This window comes from Pempheris klunzingeri, chromosome 11 (assembly GCF_042242105.1).
Source record: "Pempheris klunzingeri isolate RE-2024b chromosome 11, fPemKlu1.hap1, whole genome shotgun sequence".
Classification (NCBI taxonomy): domain Eukaryota; kingdom Metazoa; phylum Chordata; class Actinopteri; order Acropomatiformes; family Pempheridae; genus Pempheris; species Pempheris klunzingeri.
Genome location: NC_092022.1, coordinates 9,164,063 through 9,177,080, shown reverse-complemented (window position 1 = coordinate 9,177,080; position 13,018 = coordinate 9,164,063). Strand labels below are relative to the sequence as shown.

Sequence of the window (13,018 nt, the reverse complement as noted above, 5' to 3'; positions counted from 1 at the left end):
CTGCGTAGATGGACACTGAATAGCTAATACAATTGTTTTAGTCTTCTAAACTCTGCTAATACTATTTAAGTGGAGCTTAAAACACTTTTGTGACAACAGATGCCGCATTCAAACAGAAGCCAGTGCTTATGTAATAAGCTTTTGTCATAGGCTTGTGTTTTTACATCGCTGAAGAAAGAAAGCTGGCTGCAAAGAAACTAAATCACACTTGTGGATATATATAGAGCAATAAGTACAGTCAGGCAATCAATCTGTGTCACGTGACTAGACATCCAGGAATAGCATGAGGAATAATTCAATAGATCGACTCCCCTTGCAAATTCTCCTCTGGGAAATAAGATTAGAATGAAAAACAAACAGAGAAAGTGGTTTCAGCATTTCACAGATTTGCAGGAATTTGACCGCTTTCTTCCAACTGGCATTTGTATCCTCTGTCAAACTGTTTTTTGATCACATCAGTCACGTAGTCTACTATCTTAGCATCTTATCAGATGAGGAACAGCACAACAAAGTGCTTCACAACTCTTCAATAAACAAACAGAGAGGTAAAGTGTTCCCTGGGCTCCTCCACAGTATTACATTTTAAACAGATGAAACAGAAAATCACTTGCAAAGCCCCAGTGAATACGGCCATCTACTGTATTATTGACCGGGTCACCGAGTTGCTTAGCAACAACACTTGGTATCTTTGAGACAATAGAGTCCTCCCGCAGAAATTCTCACTTCTCCCTAGCAACACAGTGATGGGGGATCTCACTATTACACGCAGAGCTGTATGCGCTTCACACACAATCTGTGGCTATTTTTAGAAGCAGACCACCTTCTTTTTTTTTTTGTGTCTTTGTCGGTGAGCTGGATAAAGCAGAGATCACCATACAGATCGCAAGATTCTCTTCTTTGTGAGCCAAATGAATTCTATAACCGTCTTACTCGGTGCTCTCAGGTGACAGGAGCTGGTTTATGTTGGAGAACATCACTATGAGACAACACATTGACTCACTGTACCAGTTTCTCACCCACTGCCTTCTACATCCGGGTTTAATTGCAGAAATACGATTTTGAATGGTATCCCCAGAATACCATGATGACGCATAAACGCCTGTTGGCATAAGGGTTTCCATTTGCCACTCAGGATGTTCTGTAAAAAAAATGAGTTAGAATAGAAAATGTAACTATGCCAGCCAAGGGAGGAAAAATCCAAACAAAGGAATACAAAACCCAGTGAGTGGGTGGCGGAGGCTTTCAGTCTTTTATTTTAGTTGGCAGCTGCACAAGGAGACAAAATTGGCCATTGCAAGTATTCTTCCCTTTTCATGTACAGTAGCAGGCCCCCACCTGCTCCTCCCCTCTATTATTTCTGCTGATATAACTCCCCGACAACACATTTGTGAGGAGAGGGGAGTGCATGGGGAGATGCATTATTGAACAGTGTCAGGGGCTAAGATTAGAAACAGCGGAGTGTGGCTGCAGCACAAGTGCCAGGCGGGGAGTCTCTAAAGATAGAAAGGTCATCCATCACTGGCACAATAGATAGACAAGGTGTCATTATCCACCTTAAATCCTGATGGCATTTTCTGCTTGATCAGTGGCAAAATGTAACAGTAGGTTTTTATTGTGAGCTGCAGATGGGACGGAAAAAAGGTCAGATTGAATCTATGGTTGGAGATCCCCGCAGAAATCCAAAGGGGTGTGTGATGGATTGTTTTGTCATTCAGTCTGAATTCCTTGGGGAAATAAGCTTTTTTCCCCTCCTCTTCACCACTCTGGGCTATATTTAGCCAGGATTTCCTTCCAAAATGGTGCAGTGTGCTTTCAATGTATGCACATACTGTATTGTAAGATGAAAAAACATTTTCTTGACACTGTAGGTGAAGTAATGATATTTAAATAACTTCTTTAGTGCCTCAGACTTTACAGATTGTGGCATGGATCAGTTTAGACGAACCAAAGCAGCGAACCTGAACAGCCACCTGTTTGTGAAGCCTTTTACATGCACATGCATATTTACCCTGGAGCAGTGCAAAGGTTTTCGTCTTTTCAGCAACACCAGCATGAAGCTGCTTTAAGAATCCTTGTTGATCCTCCTGAATTCATTCAATTATTCTCTGCGCAAACAGCTATAAATCAAAAACAGTAAATCAATTGAGCCAAGTGCTGTGTGGAACTCGGTCTTTACATAACGAGCAGCCTCTCTCACTGCTGTGCCACAAGTGGAGCGTCTCCGTCTCAAAAACACGGACCCTGCTTGCTCTTATGCAAGCTGCAGTCGTGCTCCATCCTCACGTTTACATAAATGGTAAACGCCAAACCTATACACCGTTTCTCAAATAACAATGAAATAGTTTCTTTCAGTTGGTCTTAGAATAGATCTGGATGGCAGTATTCTTAGTTCCCTCACAGACAGGCGGCAGATCTTGGTCTCCAGTGTGGGTGGCGCTCTGTGCTCGGCTGTGTTATTGCACAGCGGGTTATGTAATGCTGTGGTGTGTCTCGGTTTGTTACCGTAGTGCTAAAGAAGCTGAGTCTTGTGACACATTTACGCACAACACACTGCTGCTGTCAGTCTTTGAACATTACGTTTTCTCAGTTGTATTAGAAAAGCCAGTTCTATTAATGTCCCGTCAGGGGAGCAGAGATACGAGCATCATCGGCGAGTCCTGCACGATGAGATTTCCTGGAAGCAGCGTCTGTCTGTACTTGTTGCTCTCCAGAAATGATCCTGTCTTTTGAATCTTAACAACTGTGTGTGTATGTTGTGACAAATGATTTGTGGGACTTCATTTCATTTGGTTTGAATAGTTATACATTTTCCCACACTGGAAGTCTTATCAGTTTTAGTTCTATTAGTGCTCTGCCGGAATATAAGAGAGGCTTCCCCGTACGAGGATTGGCCTTGAGTGAAAAGCTTTACACCCAAACGCTGTTCTCTGAGCAGTAGCAGACACAACATCAATCAAGTCTGTGCAAAACAATCAGATAATCCGCTTAGATCCAATTTTTTTTTTTTTATCTCACCTCTTCTATTGTTGGGTGTTATGTAACTGAAGCGACGCAGTATTTAAGCGTTCCCGGCAAAAATGTGTCGCCTAAATCTCTTATGGGTTAACATGGAAATCACTGACTAACTGCACAGCAGTATTAAAGTATTGTAGTTAGAAAGATATTTAAATAAAGACAAAGAAATTCTGGTATCTTTAAAACATTTCATGTGTGTATCGCAAGACAAAATACAGTAGATTCTACAGCCGGGTGTTCAGTGGTCAACACATGGTTATTTCAACAAATACATCTAATACTCCAGAGATATGAATAAGAAGTGTAGAGAAGATTTCAATGCTTACTTGGCAAGTTTCATCTCAATCTGCTGGCGAATTTCCTGGCGCTCCTGGTCGCTCCTTGCCGGAAAGATATTCCTGTCCTCCAACTCCTGCTTGCTGGGCCTGTTTCGTAGTTTCACAGCCAGCAACTCCTTCCTTAGCCTGCGAGGAAGTGTGCCTGCACACAGGGGTTAACACACAGGAAACTAAAATCTCTTGTAGACTCTCTATAAGAATCACAATGTTGGTTTTCATTCTCCTTTTTCGTAACCCAACTATAATCAAAATCACGGCGGTAAAGGATTGAAAACCTTCCCAAAAACACCAGCGACCACTTAACTTAAACAAACATCCACACTCACAATTAGGGTAAAGTGAAACTCTCGGCTTTAAGGGTGTTTGAGAGTGATTACATTCATGTTACTGTACAGTTCATAGCCCCTTTTTATATGTATCACCCAAGGCTTGATTACCAACTTTGTAAACCAGGCCACTGCCCCGAGGACCCAGATCTCTGGGAGCCCTAAAAGCCAAATGTTCACTGCAGCTTTAAAATCAAAACAATGAGCTGAAAGACACTGAAATACTCTGAAGTGCTGTGGGGAATCATGCTGAGTGATAAGTCTCGTTGTCAGTAGAAGCAACCCCCTTTACATTACACATAGTCATTGTTAACGTAAAAACATTTATTAGCGCGGCTTTAAATTGGGCAAATTCCCAAATAAAATTTAGTTTGATTAAATTCCACATATAAATTGACACAACAGCAAACTTGGGGCCAGAATAAGAGTACTGGTTGGTGTCTGGGGCTCTAAACACACTATGATTAACATGCAGGCAACGACAGTCCCTCCAATTTTAGACAGTGCAGTAAGACAATGTCAACACTTTAACTGCACAGTTTTATGTTAAATCCAATGTGTACACTACAGATCCAAAACAACCACAAGAATGTGTGAATGTAGAAATGTGTACATCATACGTCTAAAGCTGTTCAACCCACCAGAGATGACGGATTCATTCCAGCCGTCCAAGTCGGTGGGGAGGCCTGAGGTGTTGGAGAAGCACTGGTCCAGCCGCACGTTCTCCTTATTCTCCTCCGCCTCCTTCTTGGGCCAGTCGGACCCTCCACCTCCCACACAGCCGCCCACAAAAGATAATGTGTGTTGGTTCTCAGAGCTACAGGAGCGGAGGAGCCGTCCGTCCGAGCACCACAGCCGTGGGGGTGAGCCCTGCTCACACCCTTCGTGGACACTATGGGGGGGGGGGGGGGGGGCACAAGAAAGAGGGAACGTGTAAGAATAAAGTTGAAAGCATTGGGAGGAGGGAAGGATAACATCTGGAGCTTCAACACAGTAGATTTTAAGGATGCCATTCCACAGAGCAACACTTCTCCAACCTTATATATTATCATCTAATCAAAGGCAGCATTAGCTTTAAACACCAGTAAGACCAAACAAAGCAACATATTTGTTTTCCACAGTCGCAGTATGTCGGAAGGAGGAAGCTTAAAAAAACAGATGTATGGGGTGAACCTGAGGACTCACCTCTCCTGTCTGTTCTTGGAAGCGAAGGCTCTCTGCAGTTCCTCCATAATGCAGCTAGGTGGCATGGGAGGGTGCATCATATTCCCTAGATGTGGGGACCCTGAGGAGTTGGCGAGATGCCCGCGCAGTGGCAGGGTCATTGAGGACAGGCTTTCTGTGGCCCTGGGTGGAGGCTCCTTGGGGAGGTAGGAGTTGGGCAGGTGAGTGGGGAGCGACACGGGGCCTGAATCTGAAAGGGAGAGATGAGCAGGTAAACACAGGAGGTTAATGAACAGAGTCTCTCTCTTTTTGTTCCATTTTCTTATCCTCATATTCATTTTAGCAGTGTCATGGGGGCCGAGGTTCATCTCAGGATACTGGGCTGAAGTTTGAGAAACGCATTTACATTTCTGCTTATGGGAATTTCGACTGTCGAGTACACTTGACGTGCACAGCTGTTTAATATGAGAGGAAGTTCGGACATCTGGAGGAAACGCAGGGAAACAAACTCCACAAATCCGCTTGCAAAGAAATTAAAGAACAACCTACTTTGCCAATGTGCTATCCACAGTTTGTCCACAGTATGTGTAAAACTGTCTGAGGCCAAGAGAAGTCAGATTATACATTATTTTATTTAAAAAAAGCAAAGATTAGAATACGAATACGTAATACGAATTAACTTTGTTTTTCCTACTTTTATTTCCCATTACTCATCTCACAACCCCTCAGTTTTGTTTAACTGACCCCCACGTTGAGAACTACTGGGCTAAACAATCAAAGCGTATAGTTCAGCAGCAGTATAAGCAGCAGCCCTGCATGTTGCTGTACAATGTCCCATAAGTACTGAATTGAGCTGAGATCAGGCCACAGTGTAGGATTAGCATCATTTTTATACTTGTGTGTTTTGTCATTCTTCACATTAATTCAGTTTTCTCTGTAGTTCAGACTGCATGGTAACAGTTAGTCACTGTGAATGCACATTTACTGAGTATGAGATACAAATGGCCTTTCCTTAACCCCTCAGCACTCACCATCTCCAGTACTCAGCTGGGGTAACAGTTTCGGAGGTACTTGTGGTGGGGAAGTTCCTGGAGGAATTTCCTCCTCTGGCCTTTCTTCCATCTGCTCTCCCATGTCCTGCAGCCCCTCGGATAAATCCCCGGCTGGGTGCACCTCCTCGCCTCCCTCCTCCTCCGGTAATGGTACATTCTCCTCCACGCGTTCACAGTCCGGGAGAGGGGCAGCTACTGGAGGACATTTATTAAAGGACAAATCAGTTAAGAATGTGAATGAAATATCGTCTTGCTGCACAGAATATAGACATAATGTCAACATTAAAATGATGGCAGCTGGTGGAAGCAGCTTGTAGAGTAGAGGATTGTTTCCGGGTGGTTATGCAGCAGTTACTGTACATCACAGCCAGGTTAGACTTGACTGTTGGGGGGATGGGGGGGGGAGACCCAGATTAAACAAAACAATTCAAATGAAAAAAAATAATTCTAGCTAAGATTAAAAACATGGGAGGGATTCTTGATATCTAAACAGAGATAATAACACACATTTTAAAATAAATATTCTGCATTGTACTGGTTTTCCTCATACAAATATGCATATAATAGACTTCTTACAGGTGTGGCAGATCAGAGTGGAGGCAAAGAACATCATTGAATTGTCTTTGCTGCCCTCTAATGGTGCATGTGTAGAGGACCTCACATACAAATGTCTCAATTTTATCTGAGAAAGCAATAGATTTGTGTACTGCATAATTAATTGATTGAATGGTTGAATAACAACAGAATAATTGATGAATTGAAAAATCCATCCATCTTCGTTCTTCGTTTCAAGCATTCATCAAACTGATCACAGCAATCTAATGCACTCATATTGATCGACCGTAAAGCTGAGGAAAAGACAAACGGCCACTTTACAAATCCATTTTTTCCTCATCTGTTGCTTTTGCAGCTCTGTAACATCCACTGATTAGTTGACTGTGAGTACAGCGATGGGACTGTCCTACCTGGAGGGGGGTGCTCCTCCTCAGGACCAAGGTATTCCACACTGCTGACTGTGAGGTTTGGGTTCAAAGGTCCCCCGAATCCTCCAAGCAGGACTGTACCATCTGAGCAGCAGCCCTGGGTGGGGGAGCTCGGGTCGTGGCATAGAAGACCGCTGGATAATGCTACATCTGTGGGAGGACAAGAGGGGGGGACGGACGTGTAGCTTCATGTGATATATCTCCTGTCCTAAAAAGCCATTTCTAGTATTGATGATGCACCTCCTGTTGCTTTGTCTCCTCTGTTTCTCTCCTCTCAGACAGCTGGCCTATAGGCTACAGTTACAATGAAACAGCATTTTGAGAACATCTTACTTTCTTAATTTGACTAGTCAGAGCGGGGGGGGGGGGGGGGGGGGGGGGGTCTCTGATGTGACCGACTGTCATAACTGTTTGTCACCTTCAGTAGCACTCTCCATTACAGCAAGGGCATCACATTGAGCCCTGAGCTCAGCAAGTAGACATACTGTAAATACACAAGGTGACTGAGTGAAAAATCAATATTGTTTACCACCTTTCTCTGGAATTCATGACGATCTGATCACATCTCGGTCTCACTTTACAAAATTCAGTTGAGATGAAAGATCAACAAATTGTTGTTGGAGTTCTTGTTTGCTGTAGCCTGAACTCGTGTCTCTCTTGTGTTATTGTGACACAGAGGTAGGCTTCCAAGATTTTTCAAAAAATAAATACCAGCCAATGTGTGAAAACCCCCGAAGGTTGTTTAACAAAGCTTATTGCTGTTCTGAAGCTTTCTATAACCATCTGGATGAAAACATATTCGGTTTTCTGTGCGATAAGAAAAAAAATCCTTTTAAACCCATTTCCTAAGTTCTGACTGTGCTTCCTAATCCATACAAAGATGGTAGCCTTGTGAGAAATGACACGTCCTTGCTCAGTTTGCACAATGTTAACCGATATAAAGCATTTTACTATCACTTGTATTTGTTGCTTCTGCTTTTTTCAAAGTTTACTGGTTATTCATTTATTTAGTTATTCATTTTTCCTTATCTGAAGTGTGGGTCTAACAGTAGAGGGTGTCATCTACTGGGTGATTGTAAGGCCCCCCAAGGCAAATTGTGATTTTTCGCTTTTTGGGATTTTTATTGTTATTGTAGACTGATTTGACTTGCCTACGTGTTGATACTGGCAAAACATTCTTATTGATATTGTGATACTGATGCCAACCATATCGCCCAAACCCTGTAAAAATCAAATAAAACCCATTTCAGCAATGGCAAAATTCAAAAAGTGGGTCAGTGCTAAGTTAGCAAGCAGTTTGATCATTTCTTCTCTAACATCCACAATATTATGTCGCGCATGTCAGTGGCTTCAACAAAGTTAAAACTCTGCATATGAAACTCTTCTCTGGTGTCATTACACACTGATGAGGACTAACTTAATTCGAACAGTTGGAGCATGACTTGCCACATCTTTTCACCCACACCCTCTCATTAGCTCCTCCTAAATTCATTAGAGGGGAAATGTGGTTCTTTGAATGTGTGCGAATCAGTTTGTGGGTGTGAACCTGGAAATCTTCACTCCACCCTCCACCCAGCCATCCAGCACTGTACCTGTGGAACTCTGCTTGAGCTTCTCATTTTTCTTTTTCCTCCACTTCCAGGGCTTGAAGATGCGCCCCAGGGTGGCCAGCTTGCTGTTGCGTCGGATGGGTGGAGTGTGGACCCCAGTCACAAGGCAGCCGGTCCTCAGCACCCTCTGCTGTTCCACCAAATCTACTACAGTGACAGAGAAACGCACGGGATGCAAGGGATGGGAGTTGTTACAGGAGGATGAAATGGGGGTAAGGAAAGAATGGGTGAATGTGTTTAGAATAGAAGGATCAAAGGAGGGAGGGAGTGTGTTGCCATATGGAGGTGGGATGAAGAAAACAAATCACCAAACGTTCAGAAGTAGGTGAGAGGAGACAGAGAAAGAGGGAGAGAAAGAAACCAGAGCACAATTAGCATGCTCACCTTACTGAATAAACCATGATGGACTCCAAGTGCTGCGAGCAAATTGAATTAGAAAGACTAATTTGATCAAGGCACACTCCCTCACACCAGTTATTTCCCTGCGAATCCCCTCCCTCCGAGCTATACGTCACGTGTCAAACTAAACAACTCTCACAGTCCAAATTTGGAGGGAACATAAGAGAACACAGGCACAGGCCGCCTCATAAGACTACAAAGACACATTTCCCTGTAGACCAACAGGTGTGCCGGCCTCGCAAAGCAGGAACAAAACATGGGTAGCATGAAGTGCATTTTTATTATTTCCTTCCACAAAGCCATGGTGATTTAGTCGTGTCCTCTGTATTTCTCATGCTTAAGTCCGAGGATGGTTGGACCACATCTGCTCATGTTCATGCTGTGTTCTATATGCAATACATTTTTGTGCTTGCAGATCTTAAGTAATGAAACTACACAGCAACTTAAGAGCACACAAAAAGCAGTGACCAAATGTGCTGTAAACATCAGAAAATAAGTAACCTGATTTACCATCTGGAAGAGTTAATAATGAAAGTGATACATAATACAAGAAAGAGAACATTTTGTTTCATATACAACTGATGTTTCAGATAAAAGGAATGAAAAAAGATGTGCAGCAGTCGACAACAAGTGAGTTCCATGATATAAATGTATCTATAGTAATAGTAATAGCCATCTACCGTGCTGACATCCCTGCACAGAGAGCCCGATTCCCTCTTTAAGGGTAACTTGTATTTCACTGAATGATGGCTGTGACTCATATCTGGTAAAGTGTGGGTCTACAGATCCATGTGCGTACATTGCTTCTGGCTTATCTGTATCTGCTCACAAAGAGAGCCAAGAAAGAGGAAATCTACAATAAATGCCATGTATTTTAGAGCTACATACGTCAATGTGACAAAAATGCAGCGATATCTGCCTTCAGGAGGCTGATATCTTTGTTCAAATATTCAGCTGAGGGGGAGGCAAGGATTTGTGATGGTGGAGGTTTGGGAGAGGAAAGGGGGGCTTGCAAGAGCGGCTGCGGGTGTGATGTGGAGTACAGTGATGGAGGAGGGAGGATACAGCTGATTCCCTTTCATTCTTTTTTTTTTTTTGCAGCCCTTTGCTTCTTCCCTGGAGCACATGGGTAGGGAGTGGACAGAGGATGGTGATTGGAGGAAGGAGGCAAGGAAAGGAGAGGAAAGAAAGGGAAAGAAAAAGTGGTGGCTAGAGGAAAAATTGAAGGAGGAATAAGTAGTAGAGAGGAAAGGAAAAAGAAGACAGGAAAAGTAATGGACAGACAGAAAACAGAGGGAGAGGTAAAGCGGAATAGATGAAGTGAAAGGAGGTAATTTCTAGTTTGCCGTTTGACCGTAAAAGTAGCAGGAAACGGGTCAGTTGACCATGCACACCCGTCTCACCATGTCATCATCACCACTGCCACACATGCAGTGTACCAGACGTGGCGCCACGCGCAGAATCCAGGTCAAGCTTGAAGGAAAGGCACCCAGTCGAGCAGAGAGAGAAAAAAAAAAGCTTAAGAGGAGAGGGGGAGTATGAGGGGTAGAGGCGTTTTGTTTGTGTGAGGGAGAGAGACAGAGAGAGAGAGAGAGAGAGAGGGTGTGGAGAGATGGAGCGAGAAGAGAAGGGAAGAGGAGGTGGGGTCAGGCCCGCTGCTGTTGCCATGGCGACCACATCCAGATGCTGCCGCAGCAGTGGGAGCCAGCGGGAGGAGCAAGGCAGTCTGTAGCTTAGAGAGGAGGAGGAGAGAGGAGAGCGGAGGAGCCCCCTACACAGACACTGCCTGCCACATCCAAAGCCAGTGGCAGCACCCAGTGCATTGTGGGTAGGGGGTGAAGCCACATGGAGGACGAGATCTGTCTGCATTTTGAAAGGGGGAAGGAGATGGGAGGGGGGAAGAGGAGGAGGAGAGAAGGGGGATTCCAGGGAGAAGAGGCGAGAAAGAGAGGTGGGAGGGGGCTGTTGCTATACGGAAGAGCTTGCAGGAGGATCTGCGCTCAGCCAATCACAGAGCAGCTATTTATAATGCATATCAAGTAACTCTTCATTTTTCATAGAAGGGGTGGTTCAGATAAAAATGACAGGAGTCTGAGTAGAGCGCAGGAATTAGGTGAAAACACATGCATGCACATGGAGATTTCTTTTATCCGCCGGATGAGGATGTAACGAATGTGTGCCAGATAAGTATGAATGGACTACACGCACCATGTGGCGATGATGTGCCATTCTAATTAATATGCTAATGCAAAATAGGATTTATTAAATCCATGTGTCATACTGATGCAGCGGACCAATAGTCTGTTTGCTGTATGCCCACAGTCCCCCGACACAAGTCTGCACACACTGTAAATCCAATCAGATGGTCGCGTCATGGCTTTACACAAATGCACGTATAAACTAAATGCTACACAATGCTGCATTAGTGCAGCGTGAACTCAAAAATGATTTACGGGTGGAATTAAGTGGGCAATGTGATAATGTGACTTGGCAAGAAAACTACAACAGAGCGTGTTAGTGTGCCACCAGGGACCACACCCCACTTAACCAGCTTGTCAGCACATTCAGGAGCACAAGATCTCTCCCCACATGTACATACTGAGCACATCCCCCTTCCCCAAGTGCCTTAAGTGAGCTGCCCACCAGAAATCTGCTCTATTAGGATGTAGGTCTAAGATGAAAGGTTTTGTTTTTTTAAAAAAAGGGGCCAATAATAAAGTGCCAAACACCCAATTTTCCTGCTGTGTTGCAACACTGACAAGCACAAAGAATATGAGTGGGCAATGAATACAACTCTGAATCTGACTGTGACCTTTTCATATTTTGCAATGACAGGCATTCACAGTGAGGGCTGGGGGGAGGTGGGGGGTAGGATAATATCAGCAGCATAGTTTCAGCAGTGAGGTTGCACGAGGCAAAGCTTTACTCTGCTGAATCACTTGATAGACCGATCTAAGAGTGGGTTTGGGTTTTTAAAAGCTCTCTCAAGCTTTCTGTAGTGAAAGACGAATCAGAATAAAACAGCACTCCAGTATTAATCAAGTAGTTTGCTGAGACACAAATTAAGTCAATAACAGTTTGCCTGTATTACAAGTACATTGAACATTCAAGTATCTACCATATATACGAAGCCTCTCAATCACAATCAGCACCCGGAATCAGCAAAGTTGAGGAGGCCTTGGAGGGTTGTAAAGTGAGTCAGAAAATACGATTTGTCATTTACAACTTAAAAAGTTGTATAATCTGGTGCACTTTCTTGCACAGTAAACTCATATTTTTATCAATCTGTTAGCTGAATCTAAATGTTTTAAGATATTAGAATCGTAGTTTCATTGTGTGGCCATGTTAGCCCGTGGCTCTATGGGTGGCAACGCCGGTCTGTCCGCCACTTTGGTCAAGACTGAAATATCTCTACAGCTATTACAGTACATGGATTGCCAAGAAATTTTGTACAGACATTCAGGGTCCACAGAATCCTGTCATTAGGTCATTAAGATGAATGCTAATGACTTTGGTGATACTGCTCTAATGCCACCAGCAGCTTAAGTTTACACTAATCCCGTCCAATATCTCAACATCTACCAGATGGATTGGCACAAATCTTTGTACAGACGTTAATGGTACCCACAGGATGAATCCTAATGATTTTGGTGATCCCCTGACTAGCACCACCATTAGGTTGACAGTTGTGTTTTTGAATGAAATGTCTCCACAAGCACAGTATTGGATGGATTAACATAAAATTTGGTTCAGACATTCGTGTTTGCCTCAGGATGAGCTGTAATCCCTAAACATCTAGTGCCATCCTCAATTGTCAACATTTTAATTAGTCAGAAATTATTTGGGTTTATGACTGCATACCTGCAAAACTAAAGACATTCCCATCAACCTCAGCTGTACTTTGTGTTTAGCGCTGACTAGTAAACGTACCTGCGTTAAGATTAGCATGTTAGCATTGTCATTGGGAGCATGTTGCAGTGGTAGTTCTTTTGCTCGTAGCAGCAGTTTGTCTAAGCACCGCTTCAACCTTTCCGACAGGCACCTCTAAGCCGCACCTGTGGCTAATAATAATAAAAAAAAATTATCATCACAGCTATAAATAACACCAGAACAACCCATGACTCTCATCAT

At 43.6% G+C, this 13,018-nt stretch overlaps 1 protein-coding gene across 1 annotated transcript in view; it reads right to left on the bottom strand.

Moving 5' to 3' along the window:
• phactr3a (phosphatase and actin regulator 3a) overlaps nucleotides 1-13,018 on the bottom strand; it is a 30,043-nt gene that overhangs the window by 3,419 nt on the left and 13,606 nt on the right. The window contains exons 2-7 of the mRNA XM_070840118.1: nucleotides 8,471-8,635; nucleotides 6,861-7,028; nucleotides 5,875-6,090; nucleotides 4,865-5,093; nucleotides 4,321-4,571; nucleotides 3,342-3,495 (exon numbers count right to left, since the gene is read on the bottom strand). Coding sequence (XP_070696219.1) covers nucleotides 3,342-3,495; nucleotides 4,321-4,571; nucleotides 4,865-5,093; nucleotides 5,875-6,090; nucleotides 6,861-7,028; nucleotides 8,471-8,635 — 1,183 coding nt within the window. The remainder of the gene's footprint in view (nucleotides 1-3,341; nucleotides 3,496-4,320; nucleotides 4,572-4,864; nucleotides 5,094-5,874; nucleotides 6,091-6,860; nucleotides 7,029-8,470; nucleotides 8,636-13,018) is intronic.